This window comes from Diorhabda sublineata, chromosome 9, assembly GCF_026230105.1.
Source record: "Diorhabda sublineata isolate icDioSubl1.1 chromosome 9, icDioSubl1.1, whole genome shotgun sequence".
NCBI classification, from domain to species: Eukaryota; Metazoa; Arthropoda; class Insecta; order Coleoptera; family Chrysomelidae; genus Diorhabda; species Diorhabda sublineata.
Genome location: NC_079482.1, coordinates 14,519,456 through 14,539,969, shown reverse-complemented (window position 1 = coordinate 14,539,969; position 20,514 = coordinate 14,519,456). Strand labels below are relative to the sequence as shown.

The 20,514-nt window shown below is 32.4% G+C and overlaps 1 protein-coding gene across 2 annotated transcripts in view; it reads left to right on the top strand.

Moving 5' to 3' along the window:
- The window catches only part of LOC130448610 (cocaine esterase-like), a 49,067-nt gene extending 30,193 nt beyond the window's left edge, over positions 1 to 18,874 (top strand). The window contains exons 6-11 of one of the 2 annotated variants that reach the window (XM_056786041.1): positions 3,579 to 3,778; positions 6,454 to 6,640; positions 11,150 to 11,307; positions 12,489 to 12,615; positions 15,939 to 16,059; positions 17,587 to 18,874. In XM_056786041.1, the coding sequence (XP_056642019.1) occupies positions 3,579 to 3,778; positions 6,454 to 6,640; positions 11,150 to 11,307; positions 12,489 to 12,615; positions 15,939 to 16,059; positions 17,587 to 17,761 (968 nt within the window). In that variant the 3' untranslated portion in view covers positions 17,762 to 18,874. Of the gene's footprint in view, positions 1 to 3,578; positions 3,779 to 6,453; positions 6,641 to 11,149; positions 11,308 to 12,488; positions 12,616 to 15,932; positions 16,060 to 17,586 lie in introns of both variants that reach the window. The other variant, XM_056786039.1, reaches the window with a different exon arrangement.
- The last annotated feature ends 1,640 nt before the right edge of the window (positions 18,875 to 20,514 follow it).

Below are 20,514 nucleotides of genomic sequence, written 5' to 3'. Positions count from 1 at the left end.
TCTTTATCCATTGTAAGTTTTATTAGCGGCCCATTGTAACTATCTCTTTCTATCCCTGGAATCAAAAATCATCAATAAAGTAATTTATTCACGTTCATATGGATTCGACATGATTAATATTAAATTAATTTCAAATATCAAAAAATCGAACTGGAGTTTCATACTTAATTATGTTAATACGTTGACAAATTGAAAATGAATGTGATTTGACAAACATCAAAATGGATACATGGTTTTTTTAACTCCGCACTAAGCTCCTTTTGTTTCTGCAGTGCCAAAAACGTAATCAGTTCATAACGGAGCTCAAATAGTCTTCCCAAAATATTGCCTTTTGATAGCCATCGTACTTCTGTATGAAATAGTCACTTCCTAAATCTTCACAAAGACTTTAAACAGTCGAGTATTTAATGCACTGTTCTTTACGTAGTTGACTGCTGTAATACATAGCTTTTAAACAGCATTGAGTTCGTTTGGAAGCGTTTTTGCTGCCAAGGCTTAACGGTGAATAAAACAATGAATCCCAACCACGTCAGCATTCTTCTCTTTAACCCACTGCACAAAGCCTGAGCGAGAACCGAGTATTGAAGGAGCACCATCTGTACATACATCAATAAGTTTTTGCCAAGAAAGTTCGTGTTTCTCATAAAAGTCTGATACTGCTTTCAGCACATCTACAGCTTTAGTAGTGGTCAGCAGCTCAGTAGAAAACATTAGTTCATCCTTAATTCTTTCATTTTCAATGTAACGAACATATACAATCAAATAGAACATTGTGCTACGTCTGTACTCTCGTCAAGCTGGATAGCAAAAAACGGGGATTTTTTAATTGCATCAACTACCTGGTTTTTAATGTCCTTGGCCATATCATCAATTCGGCGTTTTACGGTGTTGTCTGGAAGTGCTATTTGTGATATATTTTTCCTTCTATCAGTTCCAAGGATAACATCGGCTGCTTTTAAAAGGCATGGTTCAACAAGCGTTTCACCAATAGAGTGACTTTTCTTTTTCTTAGCAATGAGAAGAGATAATTCATAGGAAGCTTCAAGCACTTTTAGAGATGACTGAGCATCAGATCCAGTGCTATCTAACTTCATGCGCTTTAAATTCTGAGATTTTGCAGCGAAAAACTCTTTAGGTTTGTCCTTTAAAGAGGCATATTTGGTTGACAAATGTCTCAAAAGACGATTAGGCACCATCGCGTCATTGCTTAATACTTCATAGCAAAGAACGCACCGAGGGTGATCAACATTATCTTTAATAAAGGAAACAAACCCATATTGAATATAATCTTCAATATACTTGCGTTTCTTTGCCGTGTTCATCTTCTCTGATTCAGCTTCACACAGAACTGACACAACACAAAAACAATTACTCCAATTTAAACGTCACAGCAATTATAGCCACAATACAGCAAACTTGCTGACTGATATTTCACGGTAAGCACTGTGCCAGAACGGGTGGAAAGGGTGCGAGGAAACTCGCACTCACACCAAGGTCATACGGAGATATCGTTACACACGGCCGTTGCGTTTGACAGTAACTACTATGGAGTGGGCAGTTTGAGAACCTTGAACTCTTGTGTGTTTTGTAGTTTCAAAAACGGTAGCCTTGTATGATAAAATTTACAACTTTATTAAAACTTTACAAAAATAATCATGAAAACTTAGAAAGACTTTATTCCAAAGATTTGAGGAAATTATTTTTGTAACTTTTATTTATTTATTTATTTGGGTGTCACGCCCCTCCTGGACTTTCTCCACGCCCCCCAGGGGGGGCGCCCCACAGTTTTGGAATCCCTGTTATAGATGGTCGTCCTGGTGATCGGGATGTATTCGGTTTTTGTTCCTTTGCAATCTTTGCCAACCTTCTTCTGACATTCTGTCTGACATCTCACTTCATTCTGGATTTCACATATCTCCCTTATTTCATCATTTCTCTTGTGATCAAATAATGTGTGTCACGCCATTGATCTAAGCTCAAAAGAAATTATTGGAAACATTTTTTAATGAAAGTCATAATTAATCTACAAACCCGATGTTTCACTTATTTTGGCCGGCCCTTTATATAAATTCATACTATGTATCGTTAATTCTCTCAAAAAATATTTTCAAAACGTCTTTCCTAGAACATACGAGTACTAGGAATCTAGAAACAAAAAATTGAATTTTAATGTTTTTGCTAATAATAAGTATGTTGCATCTTATATTTATCCTTTTGCTTTATTTTCTCAATGTAAAATTACCGTGAAATTACTTGCAGAGAAAATGTATTTTCATATTACTCTTAATCTAAGATATTTATCGCAAAGATCTCAAACTTGATGGAGTACTTTTTAATACTTCATCATAAGTAATTAGGGAGCTGGATGTGTGGTATGTGGATACAGAAATATGAAAACTTGTTCCAGAGGTCGTTAAAAGTGAATATAATCACCTGTACGTAGTCAATCTCTTTTAGAATGTTTTTGTGAAAGAGCAACGTTTTCCACAGAATAGCCAGAATTTTTGATAGCAAAATTCAGTTCAGTGAAGAGAATGGACAAATATAAACAAAAATTGCCAGTCATATCTTTGTAGGCTTTTTGGCATAAAATATTTTGAGGAATATACAATACACGATCCACTAATAAGGGATAAACTAAAATGTGGACGCCACTAATCTTTAGCTAATCAAAATATGAGTTGCTAATTATCTACAAATTGTAAAAATAAATGAAGTAACAGCAATCAATAACTACAAACCCTAAAAGGTAAACAGTATTTTTCATGAAAGCTTATATATAAAGAAGTTATCTCAAAGAGTTTGCCTGAATTGCCTAGTACTGATCGAAAGCTCGCTGGCATTAAGAATTCAAATGTACACACACAGTAGGTTATATTTCACTACACCATTATACCCCAGAATCAAAAATTTAGTGAAAAAAGTATATAAAGCAAAATTCATTTTTAGGATTTGGAAGGTGTAATCTTTATTGATTATTTAGAGAAAAAGCCAATATCATGGTGATTGATTAACATCCTTTGATTCCGTATTTGAAAAAAATAGAAACTTATTGAATAAGAAAAGATATTTGTTGCATCACAAAAATGCGTCAGCTTACTTTTCTGCAAGTGTTGAAGAAGAAATATCCAATTTTTGTTACGACTTATAATCTTATCCGTCATATTCAATTGATCTCTTATCACTCTCTACTCTCTAAATAAAAGAGGTAGAAACTTATCTAGAAAAGGCTCGATTGTTGTAGTTATCAACTATGGTTTAATGATTTTGGTAATGGTAATGGTATTGGTAAAATGAAAGGAATATGAATTTCGTAGGTTAAGTTTATTGTTATGAGAAATGAACAAATCAATTCCTTGTTTTGAAAGTGACCCACAATAATTATAGAAATTCGGATAATATTCGTCGAAAAAAGTTATAGAATGATTGTACATGTACATGCTACAAGTAATAAGGTTTCAAGGTTAAATTACACTATCTATCATAAAATTTCAAAAATTTATTCAGTATGACTTATTACACTGTGAAAATTAAATAAATGACATGTATAATAATTAAATATATAAACGTTTTTGCAGGACTATTCAGAGGAGCTATATTGGAAAGTGGGTCGGCTTTATGTCCACATGACTTTCAATCAGATCCAAAAACTCAGGCATATCATTTAGGTCGTCTCATTAATCCTGACTTCAAAAATAACTCGATCGATTTATTGAAAACATTAAAGCAAATGTCTATCAACGAACTCATGGAATATGCTTACTCTCCATATTTCAGGGTAAGAATAAATGTTTGAAATACATTTTTGGATTCAATTCAAATCATAAATTAACGCCCAAAATGGGAATAGTTTTTTGTTCCAAAATTCGTGATATAGGTACTCAATCCATATCTCCAAATCAGGAGGTTCGAATAACAAGATCCGACAATATAAGCGACAAGTATGATATTTACACTAGATAAAGATCCAAACTTAAGTCTATCTTTTCTACAGATATTTTTCGATTTGTCAATGTTAAATAATGTCTTTTTAAGGATTCCGCTCAATCCTCATAAAAAGTTCCGGTCTATTATTCTGAAACTTGGCACAGTTTGGAGGAAACTGATGAAAAGTCTCAATTGGCACGAAATTAAACCCCTTCAAACGCTTAAAACTACCCTCCAAAAGTCCAAGGGTACCATAAGAAGTAGAGCTACGGCCAGGTTTTCTAAAACTTGGCACACTGATAGTTTGAAGCAAGCTGATTAAAAGTCTCAATGGGCACGAAACTACCCCTGAACTGTCCTACGAGTACATCCTCATGTATTTTCAGAAGCACAGATATTTTTTACTAAAAAAAATTTAACACATTTTCTCAATCTTAATATGTTATCATTGTGCCCACATATAGAGTAGGTATTGGAAGATTATTTTCTAGTATTTCTTCTAAATAACACATTTTCCCATTTCTCAATATTCTCGTCATTATCGATTGTACTCATTTGTTCTCGCTTCATTTATCTACTGCAAGTAATACACGCTAAGCAATTCCCTATTTCTAATATTCAACTGATTATCAAAAATGTAAAAAATCTCAGATAAAGATACTGATAATGCGATCACTGTTTAAGTAATTCATATATATTTAATCTTACAATGTACATACCTATTTATACGTATACCTACATGTGTGTCTACTCGCCTGCATGAATCAAGTAAGATGTGTGTAGAATACAAACTAACTAACACCTACAATACCTAATTGCCTTAAATGATCTATTTCATAGGTTATTTTCTGTAGTAGTATGTGGTTTTGGAATTTCGTATCTTTCAAGACTTTTTAATAGCTTTCTTTGAATTATCATTGTGCCGAGATTTAGAAAAATTGGCCCTTTCTTCCAGAGAAATCTCGGGGTAGTTATAAGGCGGTTAAAGAGATTTGGGACTCATCAGGGGTAGGTTTTAGGGTTTGGGAGGCTTTAGGGCTGCGTGCCCATTGAGACTTCTAATCAGCTTGCTTCAAACTATCACTATGCTAGGTTGGCCAAAACCTAATTTCGGAATTGGAAAATCTGAAAGATTTGTTGATTGAACCTGATTTCAAAATTCAATGAAAATAAAGAAAATGGTAGGAGAAAAATGTAACAATGAAAAAGTTTATTCATCTCCTGAAAATGATTTTAGGATAAATGTCTTCAACTGTATTGTAGACACCATAAATCGAACAATGGAAAACCTTTTTGCCAAGCATAAACTGCTATATTTAGACTCGGCTGTCATCGACATAATTATTGTACTGATAAGACTGGAAATCTGATAGTTCTGGAAACATTCAGAGAATTGAAAGTATAGATGACGATTATTTAAAGATAAAGATGAAGAAACCGTGGGTAAGAATGATGAAGACTTCTTAACTTGCACAGTAAAACGTAAATATGTAATTTGTGTATCAAATTTGAAGTGATAGTGGATTAAACATGTACTGGAGAACTGTAAAAAGAGTACAAATATTTTCTAAAGATTCCACTAACACACGTTACATGCGAACGAGTTTTTTCAAAAATAATACAAACCAGACTAAGAGCAACAATGACTGATCAAAATTTAGAAGCATTTATCCTGATGCAGACGAAATGAGACCTATTGATTAACATTGACTTAAGTTTAGTTATTCATAAACTGTGTGAATCAATTTCAAGATTTTTTATTAATGTTTTAATAATTTAGTAGGTTTTATAATCATTTCAACAGTTCCAACAATTTTCCTTTATGCTCATTAAGTTGAGGTATAAATTAGTTAAAATTGTTACAAGTTACATGTAATGGCGATTTAATTCATGAGAAATTATACGTTTAGGTTTAGAAGTACAGAAACTACCTATTATATATTATACACACATATATAAAAAATACTAAAATGTCATCATCTATCATTACTCTACATTCCTCACTCTTTTTATTGTAAAAATAAAATTTAGACATGATATTCACCATGCATCGAAAGCTTTAAAATACTAACTTTGGATTTGGGTTCTAAATTTTTTTCTAGAACGTCTCATGTTAGTATTAGTCGAAAAACGAATAGTAATCTACAAATGCAAAGTTTTTCAAGTTTTCTTTTTCAAAATTCATGAATGGATAAGATGAACTCAAACCTTTGAAAGAAGAGAATGAGAGAAACCTAATGTCTACCTCTTTCTGAGCTATGCGAACGGCACGCGGTGCTTGTCTGTATGGTTGGCTCCCATGACAGCCCTGTCTCCGCTCTTTCGACGTACCAAGCACATGCATGACTGTAGCGTTCTCAAAGCGAGGATATTGATAGATGGAATGAATTAAGTTGACACTATATATATAAATATATATATATTCTAAAAGAATCTTAGGCATGAGAATTTCTATTGCGACTCATATTTGTAAAACAAAAAGCAAAATAATAGTGAGGTAAATAATTCACATTGAATTTCTTCCAGTTAAATAATAAAAATGACGTTTGGCAAATAAATATCTTAAATAATGTGTGGCTACCAGTCGTAGAGAATTCTAAGGATGAAGATATCGTGATTCCTATGCCTATGCATCAAGCATTTTTAGACGGGCAATTCATAAAAATTCCCATGATTGCAGGATTTACATCAGACGAAGCTGTAGGTGTTCCAGGTAAGTTACAAAAACCAAATTTCATTGTTTGAAAGACTAGTTCGTTAAGTTTACATATGCAAAGGTACGAACGTTCAGATAAAACAAAAAATTGATATGAATGTTTCGATCATCATAATAGAAATGTTTGAATGTGTACATTGATCAGCGTCAAAGGTATTTTACTTCTTTTTGGCTTTTTGACTTCAATAGCGATGCATCACATCTCTATTCGTTTAATATAAAAAAATACTTTTTTTTTTTTGGTGATTGGACATTGGAACACAACTGGTCTTGAGGAGGATGCAGGAGAATGGAAGAATTTGTTTTGTAGTAACATTCAATACTACATTCCTAAAAATGACAAAAAAATCTTAACTACCTTCAATTCAACAGATTCCAGTTTCAAAATCAAAAGAAATTTGAAATATATAACAAAATCAGTGAATTGTACGAGGATGTTACTAAAGATTTGAGATATGGAAGCATTGATGTCATTGTGTCAAATATGACATTGCCATCTTAAAGTTTGACATTTTTAATGGTCAACGTACTCAGAAGATGTTGTCATACGAGTGCTATTTGAGCTGTTCACTGATACTTCGAACATTCATGTTAGTCAAAGTGGAATTAAATCGTGAACATTTTCGTGCGATGATTTTATATGACTTTTGACGTGGACTGAACTGCAGTGTGACGATCACCTCGCATCGATTTGGGTGATGAAGTACAATCTCGAACCACTGTGTTTCGCTGGATTTCTAAATTCAATCGTGGTCGCACTTCGCTACAGGAGGAATTTCGTGAAAGTAATAATAAATCGGCTGTTGTGCCAGAAAACATCAATGCTGTACGGAACTAATATTTCAAGATCGTCATGTGACATATCATGAAATTGAAGCATATCTGGACATGAGGTCCACTGGTATACATACCATATTATCATGAACATTAAACTGTGAAAAATATGGTCTCCTGTTTTTTAACTTCATATTTCGCCACTGTTCGATTACCTATAACAATGTAAAATAGTCGATTCCGAATGGTCAGGTCAGTTCAAACAAAAACGTAACGGTCAAAACATGGAATTAATGGGTCATTAACAGTCCACAATAATTTCTTTTTGTTCTCACAGAAATCAATTAAAAGTTCAACGTTTCTACACATCTGAAAAAGCTGTTGATGCGTTCAAATCATATTGGTTCAAATCCAAGCAATAATGTGCTGATTTTGATGGAGAATATCTAATTATAATTATTTGTTCTTATTTATCTATCTTAAAACTTACGTAGCAATCCGCATACGAGTATGTATTTTGAAAATGTACTCGTATTTATGGAAAAGCGAACTTAATATTTTATTATAATATTGTATCTTCGACTCGATTCTCAATTAATGAATGGGAGTAATTTTGAATTTTTTATACATAATAATGATCAGTTTCTCTTTCATATTCATGGAAATGATTTTATTTCCCAATAAATATGTAAATATCCTTCAATTATATATTAAAAAAAGTATATATTGGTATTTAATTACCAGAACCCCACAATAATTTCGAACTTCAATGCCCTTCTACTAGTAGAATCGAATAGTTCTTTGAATTTTATATGCTAACTTGTTATGTATTTTCTTTGTATACAGTGCTTTTCAGATAAAAGTATCCACATTTAATAACTTTTATAATACTGGTATTTAGAAAAAATCCAAAAACACGTCAATTTATGTTGGAAGGGGCAAGCATTATGGCTTATTTAAACTTACTGGAAAAGCCACCCCTTCACCCCTAGCAGCATCCCCTTTATTTTTTTAAATTACTTTTCATATTTTTCATGTAAAATTTGGATACTCCTCTTTGAGCTGATTTCAAAAATGTATAATACTTGTAATGAGATAAACAATTTTTCTTTTAAGAGCACAAATTTTACTTATTATTTACTTTCACCTTATTTGTCTGTACTAAAATGGGTTGTACAACAGTTCAAACTCTTTAATCTTTTTAACTGTGCTATTTATTCTACTTAAAAAATCCAAACAACAAAAAACTCTACTTTTTATTAAAGTTTGACATTGTCAACTAGAATTTGTAGTCACTATTGATAGTGTAATTTGATACATTATTTATTTTGTTTCTCTGAAATGGTTTACTCTTTGCAAGAAAGAATTGAAATTGTAGGTTTATACTACCAAAATAATAATTGTACAAGAGCTACTGCTAGAATATTTAACGAATTACATGACGGAAGACATGCAACTCATAAGTATGTAATTCAACTGATGGAGAAATTTACCACAACAGGGTCTGTTTGCAATAAAGTGCATAAGCGAGAGGGACTCGTAAATAACGAAGCAATCCAAGTGGCAATTTTAGGGCAAGTCAGCTTAGAGGCTCAACAACCCCAATCGTTGTCAACAATAAGTAGAGCGATCGGTGTTTCATCTACTACAGTTTTCCGAGTTCTACATAAATTCAAGTACCACCCATACAAAGTTAAGTTGGTGCACGACTTGAATGAAGATGATTTTGATCGTTGTCTAGAGTTTTGCGAATCAATGACGCAAATTATCAATAACAATCCACAATTGTTAAACAATATTTGCTTTTCTGATGAATGCTCATGGTCATTAAATGGCTTAGTAAGTAGGCATAATTGTAGATATTGGGCTGAAAGTGATCCACATATTATGCGTGAATCCCATACACAACATCCCCAAAAGTTAAACGTTTGGTGTGGTATCCTAGGTGACCACATTGTCGGACCTTTCTTCATCAACGGAAATTTAAATGGTGAATCATATCTTGAGTTACTCAGGGAAAGGGTTGACCCACGTATTACAACAATAATAGAAAATGATGATAACCTTTCCGAAGATTTACTGGTATTTCAACAAGACGGAGCTCCCCCACACTATGCTATGCCTGTCCGACAATTTTTAAACGAAACATTCCCCGCTCGTTGGATAGGTAGAAGGGGGCAGATGATGGAGTGGCCACCTAGGTCACCGGATTTAACACCCCTAGACTTCTTTTTATGGGGGTATTTAAAAACAAAAGTTTATGCTACCCAACCAGAATCTCTGGATGATTTACGAGAGAGGATAGAAAATGAATGTCGACAATTAAATCCAGTCGTATTAAGCAATGTCAGAGAGGCATTTCAAAATAGATTATACCATTGTATGGAAGTGAATGGTACTCATTTTGAACACTTATTGTAACTTCATAATAAATAGCACAGTTAAAATGATTAAAGAGTTTGAACTATTGTACAACCCATTTTAGTACAGGCACATAAGGTGAAAGTAAATAATAAGTAAAATTTGTGCTCTTAAAAGAAAAATTGTTTATCTCATAAACTAACCACTTTAACCTACAAGTATTAACATTTTTGAAATCAGCTCAAAGAGGAGTATCCAAATTTTACATAAAAAATATTAAAAGTAATTTAAAAAAATAAAGGGGATGCTGCTAGGGGTAAGGGGGTGGCTTTTCCAGTAAGTTTAAATGAGCCATAATACTTGCCCCTTCCAACATAAATTGACGTGTTTTTGGATTTTTTCTAAATACCAGTATTACAAAAGTTATTAAAGGTGGATACTTTTATTTGAAAAGCACTGTATGTGATGGATAGAAATTTTCGGCATATAAAAAGATTCGTTTGAATAAATGAACATTATAAACACGGAAAAAATTAAAATTTCTCATATAGGGATAATGGAGAATAGAAAATATTTTCCTCGTATTTTTTATAAACTAATTGCTTTTTTTGTTGTTAATTATAGGCCGAGTCTGGCATTTTCAGAAGTGTAAAATTGACAGATGTTCCAAATATTTGGATGTCTACGGCAATATTATTTTATTATTATTATTATTTACCTTTAAACAACTTCACTTATCAGTAGGAGCTGCAACATATCAGCAGTTGAAATCGACGATGAATACCAATACCTATCTCGACAATGAATGGCAATTTTAATTTTTTTCCTCTATTTGGTCTTGTTTTATATAGACGTGTTTTAGGCAAATAACTTCCAATATTTTAGTCCACCTCCGTATAAGTGATTGACTTCAAAGACATAATTAAATCAAGCTGCGTCAATAGTAAAACTTATTATGAACATATAGTATAGCGTTATTTTTGCAAAATTTGAGTGTAGCTTAGAAATTCAGCACGAACTTTTATTTTACGGAAATAACTCTGGATAAATGTCTCAGATGTGAATCAAATAAGATCATTTGCAAAAGAAAAGTTACCATTATTAGCCACCTCAAACTTACAGCCGATTAACTGATGACATTAGGCTTTAGCAAGTGCATCACTGTTTCAAATTACTTAGAGGAAGTGAACAGGTGACATCATAATTCATGGTACTAATGAATTCTTCATTGAAATAGCTTTGAGAACTAATACAATTATCGATTAAGCTGTGGAAGACAATGGACAACATTCATCCATCCATTCGTTATCAATATCTTATTAATGAAATACAGTGTAAAATATAAATAAAATGATATGTGCTTCTTTTTAGAATATGAAGAATCTTTCAAAGATGCTCGTGAAGCGAATGACAATCCTGGCTTTCTAATAGACCCAAATTTGAATATTAAAAATAAACATGAAGCTGGGGAAAAGCTTAAAGCTGTGTATACGGAAGATTTTACAACGAATCTTAATGCTGTAGTAAAAGTTGGTATTCCATTATGAATGAAATTTAACAAACTCTCTTACTAACTTTTCTCATAAAGCCCCAGAGTCTCACACGATATTTGTTCTTATTTGAGTAAGCTCAAAAATACTTGCAAAAAAAATTATACGGGATCTTAAATATGAATAATCATGAGTAAGAATTTGTATATACTAGACTCCAATATTATAATATTTAAAACAATTGTGACTCTCCTGATATTTAATTTTGTGCGGAAGATAATTGTAATGATTTATTGTTTGCCAGCATACATGAGGAAATCATATTCCTAATATATCTTTCAACATGTAAGTGAACTATACAGAGAATTATATTATTTTTGAATTCCGTGAAAAAAAGAATCTCTATGAGCTAATGTGACCAGATGCAAAGTGTCTACCGTAATAATACCTAAATTGAATTACATCAGTACATTTGAAGGGCTGTATGAGATCAGTTAGTGAGCTTAAATTAGTAGACAAAATTAAGGGTACGTCCACATTCCCTAATTTTCCTATTTGCTGCGAAATGACCATATAATTTTAAGGAATATATATCAAACAAACACACTCACTTAACCCTCATGATCTATCATTTCATGTGTCTGAGACAGAGCATTTGTCATAGTTGTTTCCATTTCTTCTGGTTATTTATTTGATGTAGTTTATTTTGCCTGTTTCCAACAGCTTGTTTGTATCTATTCATCAATATGCTCCGTGGTATATTTATATGTTGTTATGTATTATATATTTTTTAAGTATTTAAGTATCAGAATCAGTTCAGTTGGTATTCTTTTAAATATTTATCTGAGGTTTTAATGTTCAATGTACATATCTGATTTCCTTCGAAACCATCTCCACTTTGTGTTCCATGAAATTAACGATCTGCTCACGAATATCCTCGACCATTTGTCTTGCGTTTGTTGCTACTCGAACCTTCGTGATTGCTTCATATTCACGATCAATAACTTATGGAAACAAGTATTTTATTGAAATATTTTTCATTATTCACAAATTACACGCATTCAAAGTAAAAATGTTCAGTTCGGGGTGAAAATGATGCTTTTGGTACACTTGTATTTATGAGTGACCAAAGTAGTATAGTAAAGTTTTTTTAATCCTAATAAAGCACACTATTTTCATGGCATCTATTATTCATTTTCTTTAATATATTACTATCTTAGTTTTTTAGTGATTATTACTATATCACGCCTATTTTACGTCAGGCTGATCTAATTAGAAGCCATGTACCAGTTTTCCTTTACCAGTTTTCATACCAACATTCCACGAAGCTCCAGACGGACTTACCAGGTGAGCCCAATTTATTATTTATTAAAATAAGATTCGCATATATTTTCTATAATCAGTAGTACAATTTTTGTGATAGTTCCATAATAACTCAATATCATTAGCGAAATTAGTCAATCAATTGTAAGATTGTAAAATCTGAAGTATTCACGTAGGAAGTTTGATTCAATTCTTGCCCTAATTCGCTTTATATTTAGTTCATCCAAACCCGCATGGACAATAGAATCATGTGAAAGGAAGATATGAACGTATTCCATGAGACGCTATCGTATGATAAATAGCCGATACGAATACCTGTGAAGTGTTTATTCGCAGGTTATCGAGGTTTTAAAAACCTATCATAAGTTGTGGTTAAGTGGCCTTGAGCAACGTTCTTCGTGATCTCCAGGCTTCCAGCGACGTTCTGAACCAGAGTACCTTTGTTGAACAAGTTGAACAAATTTCTAAAAGATATCAAGGGGTACATACTGCGATAGATGAATATTTGAGACCAATAATAACATATAAAGCAATCATGTCGTAGAGAAAACTCAAACAACAGTCGATGAGGTGATGAAACTAAATCCTCAACTCCACCGCATACTATCAAACAAAGACATGTTGACGCGTCTTTTATCAGGATACTCCAGGCAGATTATGGAAATGGAGTATAACAAATTCAAAATAATTGGAAGCACTTGTAAAAAAATACCCCTCCCAGTAAATGCTGTACAAAACAGAGGTAATTTCGAGTAGAGCTTCCCATATAGTTGGGTAGCAAAGAGAATTGGAAAGACAACTTATAGGTATAGTTATATGTATGAACAAACCACTTATACCTATACGAGTACACTGCAATACATTATACATACAAGGAAATAATCAACATCTCCGATGTCCTTTTAAATAGGAATAATCATCAATACTTTGGATCTGTATTCATAATATACGACTCCCGCCTCGCTCTACCTAATAGGAGACACAATTGTTTTAGGTAACAGTGCATGTACCTTGGATTTAGTGTTTTTATCTATCTATCCTACTACACTTCAATAACTATAACTATAAAATGTACAGTACAGTACAGTAGAGAGTTACAATTGTGAATATTTAAGTTAAAAACTTTCATAGAAAACGTAGGAGACAAGCGACCATCTATCTGGATATATTTGTCACTTTTATGAGAGGTTATGGATTATGAATCTGCCAATGTTTTTGATTTAAATAACTTTAGCGTAATCCATACCAATATTTTAAATATTGAACAAAACAATTATATAAAAAATTCAACATCATCAGTTATCTAACCTATAAAATTCAACTTCATTTATAACGACCTAACCTATGAAAATTGAATATAATCTAACCTATAAGAGTCTTCTACATTATTGATGGTCGAATCAATGAAAATTCACATATATACCTTAAATTTAAATAGGAACAGGAATCATTAAAGCTACATATTTAAGTATCGGTTTGAATATTGATTTATGAATCGAATGAAAAATTAGAACAGAAACCTAACCTAACCACAAATCTCAATCGAAGTAATTAATGTAAGTAATTTTTAATATTGTTATCAAATTGTACTTTGATCATAGTTTAAATCCCCTATTATGAATACATACGTATTGGAAAGCTCGGAATGCATATTAAATAGAGTGCACTTCGGTGTTTTATTTGCCGCCATCCCAAAACGTGAACGTTCATTAACTAGCTGGCGGATACCACCAAATTACAAAACAGAACTAAACCTCTTAATAAAGATTGATGTAATGTTGTTGAATGTGTTAAAAACTTTATCACACAATCCACCCTGACGGAATAGTACACGGAGAAGCTGCAATAATTATAAGGAATAAAATATCACATCAATAACTACCTATCCTATCAAACAAATATACTTCGATAGTACAAATAAATGCCCACACAAGACCAATCCCTATAGAATCAATCTACAGTCCACCAAGACACAATGTCAGCGCATAAAAATATCCAGAATAGTTGAGGATGAAATTGTAATTAAACTTTCTTAATAATAGAATCACAAAAATTATAATAAATTGCTTAAACACAATGAGATTCACAAATCACAAATTATTTGCTTTTTCTCGCGATTGACTTTGTCCGAATTAAAGTTTCTTTGAAGCACCGCTATTGAATTTTCTCAGCATTCCTTTACATCAATCAAAACGAGCTTTTTTGGGTGATTGTCAAATTATGCGGTATCCAACGCGAACAAATCTTTCTGACAGCCAAATGTTCCTGCAATATTGAATATATACTAGTACCTAATGCTCAAGTATGCCTCAATCTTAAGGTATGTCTCATAACGATCTTGCAACATCAGTTTTCGCACAGCATCGAAGTTTTCTGGTACAACAGCTGATTTTGAACGACTTTCATGAAATTCATCCTGTAGCGAAATACGACCACCATTGAATTCGGAAAATCAGCGAAACACGGTGCTTCATCACCATAAGTCGTTGCGCGCTGATCAGCACACTAATGTTTTAATCCACGTCGAAAATGATAGAAAATTATCGCACGAAATTTTTTTTTAGCCAAGATGAACGTTTCAAGAATCCCAAATAGTAAGACAACACATTCTGAGTACGTTGACTATTAACAATCTCAAACTTCATTAAAGCAATATCAGATTTCACATATTCACATCAGTGTTGTCATTTCTAAAACTTAAGTAGCAACCCTGGCAACACTCTTTAATTAGATCTGTTCAAAGGGATAAAACGTTGTCAAAGTAATATAATTGTAATCCTTTAAACGCGTCCTCTTCGGAAACTTGTATGATATAGTTTTTTTTGGCGAATAACATAGATAAGAAAATTGCTAAGTATCTTGTCACATATTTTCTCTTTCTTACACATTCCTAGCGGGTATCGTATCTTCCAAAACCATCGAAAAGGCCAATCATAACGAAGAAATGCATAATATTGAAACAGTAACTCAGTTCATATGTTGGAGCCAATCGTTTTTACTTAGAAAAAAAATTAAATATCTCTTTGTGTTTATGTTGGACAGAAAAGTGTTCAAATACAAATGTTGCGAGTTTTGTATGCTTACCAGTGAGCCAAGTTTGTCATTGGTAGGATTAAGAATATCCATTCTTTTTTGTTTATCACACTTCTTTCTTATTTGGCGTAAATCGTTCGACTTTCCTCTTCATACATAATAAAACATGTAGTTTGGTTATTAGATAACCTCATGCTTTGTATCATACTTTATTATGTATAATACGAGTAATAGACTAAGAACTCAATATTTTCCCATATGAACACTATGGGATATTGATTGAGACATATTTAATCGAGAAATTTCAGGAGCAGAAAAAGTTGGACATAGCAGTGAATTGCGATACATATTTCGTGACAACGAATTTCCAAATGAACAAGACCGATTAACGCATGAAAGAATGATGAAAATGTGGACTAATTTCATCAAATTCCAGTAAGTATTATGTAACTGTGCGATTCACTTGATTTTTTTCTTTACTGATCTTAGTGTACTTTCAAAAGATTGAAAGAATGATCATTTTGGTGAATCTTTGAATTTCATTGATCAGAAAAAATTAAACTATTGCTCATTTTGATGGAAATTTATTTTATGGAAATAAAGGGATCCATTTTACTCATCATTATGGACAATTATTTTCAAAAAGCTCTAATAATTATTTCTCATTGTTTATTACAAAATTTTTCAGTAATTTATGCCGAATATGCCTAAAGTTCAACAAACATTATACATAAAATTAATAAAATAAAAACAAAAAATTAGTGGGAGCGGACACCAATCACAAATCAGTGAAAACATATAGCTATGTATGAATTTGAAAACAGAAAGAATAGAGGGTTGTTAAACGAAGAATTTCAAACGAGAGGATGAAAAGAAAGAACAGAATTTGGAAGAAAGGAGAGATGAAGAATATCTTGAAAAACAGTAACATTCTCAGCAGAGAAAGTATTTCAAAAAAGATACTCGTAAGATTGTTGAGAGAATGAAATAATGGACCAAAGAAATAATCGTTCCGTACTAGTCTGCCATTTCTAGTACATTCTATGGTGTTGCTCCCATTGCTGTTTCTATTCACCTACTTGTTATTACTTTTCATGCTTTTTAGTTGAATTCCAACCCTTCCACATGTAATTCAAAATATGCTGCATATACATACGAGGGCAGACCATTGAGAGACTATTTGAATTCAACACAAGTTTCCTAAGGTCTGTAGAATAGTTTTATATTGAGAAGATAATTTCATAGTAGGAGTAATTATCTTCCCGCCGAGCTAGTATTTCATGTTTGAAAATATGAATTAGCCACTCGGTGCTAAATCTGGATAATAGGATGATAAGGGAATACTACGTAGCTCAATGAATTTAGTGTTGCCCTAAAGTGATTGAACTTTTTTGGACAAATGCGATCGTTTCTTTACATCCTCAATAAATCCACCCTGTAAGTTGGTATTATATTCGCCATTACTGGTTTGACCCTTTTTAGTACGGTCAATGTGGATTATATTACGTGAATAAAAAAATATTCGTTATAATTATATTGGTTGACAAACCCACATGATCTCCTTTGAAATTGATTTGCCCCAATAAAACACTGTTTTGACAGCTGTTGGGTTCTGGTGTGTTGCAGTGATACACATTTTGTTCATGGTTTCGAAAAAGTCTCGTCCATTGCGATTAAAAATTTCGAACACACCTGCGAAATAACGATTTTACTCATTTGTGAGCACACATCATTCGAAAAACAATGAGGGAGTGAGATATTTGTGATCACAATCTTCGATTGTGCTCAGTGACCACGCGAAATTTTTATTTTCAATTTTCTCCTCTTTGTAAAAACAACAACTAAATAGATTTCATCTGAAATATTTTGTTGATGTTATCATAACTTCACAAAATTTATTGTTCGTATTAATGTCTAAGTACAGGAATAGCATTTCACTACACAATCTTTTTCTAATTTCAGACATCCAACACCGGATGCACATGATGACACTCTCATCAAATGGCCAAAAACTACTCACAACTTAGAGTACTTGAACATAAATCGAACATTATCGATATTAAATCACCCTAGGAGATATGAAGCTTGGAGGCAAATCTTAAGTGAATATATAGATAAACCGTACTGGATATACTAAGTTAATTGACTGTTATATTATTTAGATAGCTGCAATCAAATTATCTATAAATTCCTCATTTATGTGTAGTAATTAAACCTGAATCAATCTTGTCATATTGGAGAATTAATCAATCAAAATAGACGTAGCTATCATTAAATTGATTATTTGAATTATGTCTTTAATCTATAGAAAGTGTTATTTTCTTATTTCCACTCATTTTTTTGATATTAAGTACATATATCATCATTATCCTTGACCTTATATTATTTGCCGGGTATTTTTATAATTCTATCGGTATAAAACTTTTTAGCCACCAACAAAAGCCCAACCAAATAATAAACGATCTTAGAATATATTCCAATATTTCCAGAAAGTGCATCAAGGCTTCCCATCAATTTCAGTTAACTTTTGATGAATCATCAGATATTTGTGTGGCTTGTTACATTGACCAACTCCCGCTGCTACTTTAGAATATCCTCATGAAGTATATTGACAGTTGACATTGTAGTACTGGAACGCCGATTTCATAGTGTACCGATTGTTTGAATCTTGTGAAATGGCTCCATTTGTTTGCGTTTTAACAAAATATCTCAGATTGCGATATGTTGTTCTTTATGTATCAAGCCTTTTATAACTTATAACGTTCTGGTCTAAAGGCAGAACTGCCGGCAAAAGTATACTGGGCGGAGCTATTACTCGCAATCATTTGGAAAGCACCGTAAATTCGACAACGGGCAGACAGTGAAACTAGTTTACTCATAAGTGTGTAAATATTATTGTATAAAGTAGAATTCGATTTGCCAGTGTATAATGTACACAGTCTATCGTAAGCTGTACGACGGGACGCAAGTAAAGCTGACAGTACCTGTAAGAACAAATCTGAGTAATATTTTATTTTTAACTCAATTTAGCCAGCAATGACGACGCTGTTGAAATTTTTAGATTAGTTGACGATTTTTTTGTTGATCACAAGATTGCTAAGAAAGCAAGATGTTCTTAGTTCGTTGCACTTTACGAGGCTTTTCTGATAGTTCAATTAACTATTCGCTACTACGTATAAAAGTAGATATGTACATATGATGTAATTAAATAGCCAAACTATAATAAATATTTTACTACATGTTATTATTGTCATATTATGTCATACATATATATATATATATATATATATATCAGGGTATATTCTTTACATATTGAGAAATACATTTCTACATACATGTTATGCTCTTTGTTATCTGGGTATAAGCAAACCTAATATCGCATCGCTCTCCACGACGACTTCGAACGTTTTTATGGCTGTCAATGTCACCAAAATATACTAATAAATAATCATTTACTCACCAATTATTCATTTTCAGCTTGTTTTTTATTTTGGAGCGATTACGACATAAATATGATCGTTACTTTTTTGATACCCTATACGTTTTATTAAAACTCAGCTTTGTAAGATCGGGGATAAAAGTAGGGATCAAAATATTAGATGCATCAAAATATATTTTGATAAAGACTTAAAGAAAAGTGGAAAGTTCAAAATTTATCTTAACAAAATTATTAAAAAAACTAATTTTAAAACCTAAAATCACGAACATTTAGATGCATAAATATATCAAAAGATCTAAGAAATAAGAAATTGAAGAAATATTAGAGAATATACAGGATGTTGCATTTGCTTTTTCCCGCTGTTATGACTCGATTATAAGTTCGTACCGACCACCTTCGTTTTTGGACAATTTCAACTTTAATTCATTAATTTTGTCCATTGCAATAACGGATGTGTCATCTGGCGGATGAAACAACAGTTTCTTCTTAGCCAAATGCAGCTGTTAATAGTTTATTCTTAAAGATAGTTACAGAAAATTATCCCAAATGCATCCCCACAAACCGACGCCATGATCTTACCTGCTGATGGACGGTCTTCGCCTTCTTTGAAGCTGGTTATCCCTTTTCGTGCCATTGTTTTGATTGTTCTTTTGTTTTGAGTGTGAAGTTATGGACCCACGTTTTATCCATGGTTATGAAACGACGCAAGAAATTCGGCTTTATTTCTGTGAAACATTGCCAAACACTCCATGGAAATATATCACGACGCTGTATTTGTTCCATCGTGAGCAATCGCAGCATTCTTCTTGGGCACAGCTTTCTGATATCCAAATGTTCAGTTAATATTCGGTGTACTGCACTTTTTGAAAAGCCTACTATGTCTGCTAGTTTACGCACTTTCAATTGACTATTATCTAGTACCGCTTAGTGGATCGTTGGTCCCGTACCAAAACCATGAATGTGTAAAATTGACCGTTTTAAGTGCATCCTAAGTCTTAAAATGACCCATAATAGCCAAAATAACATTAAACAATTTAGAGTAGATTTTAGAGTTAGAATTTAGATAGAGTAATTGTCGGAAAAAATTGTTCAAGATACAAACAACGGGGCCTTATTTATCATCACAAACTGCAAATAATTGCATATGCAGAGAAGTTATCTCCAGTAATCAAAACAAAAAATATAAATAAAGAGTATTCTGGTGAGAAAAAGCTTCAAAAAATTATGGATTAAGAATAAACCGAGAGAAAACAAAGTGTATGGTGCTAATACAGAATGTGCTTGACAGAAAGGAATACAAAGAGATTGAAGAGAGAAAGGACAGAAAATAATAGATAGAAAATATCTGCGAATTCGAATACCTAGAAGCCACCAATTAAAACGTGTTTAGAATTCCACTTCATCATCATAAACAAAATGAACAATTCTAAGTATACCAGTCTTGTTTTTTC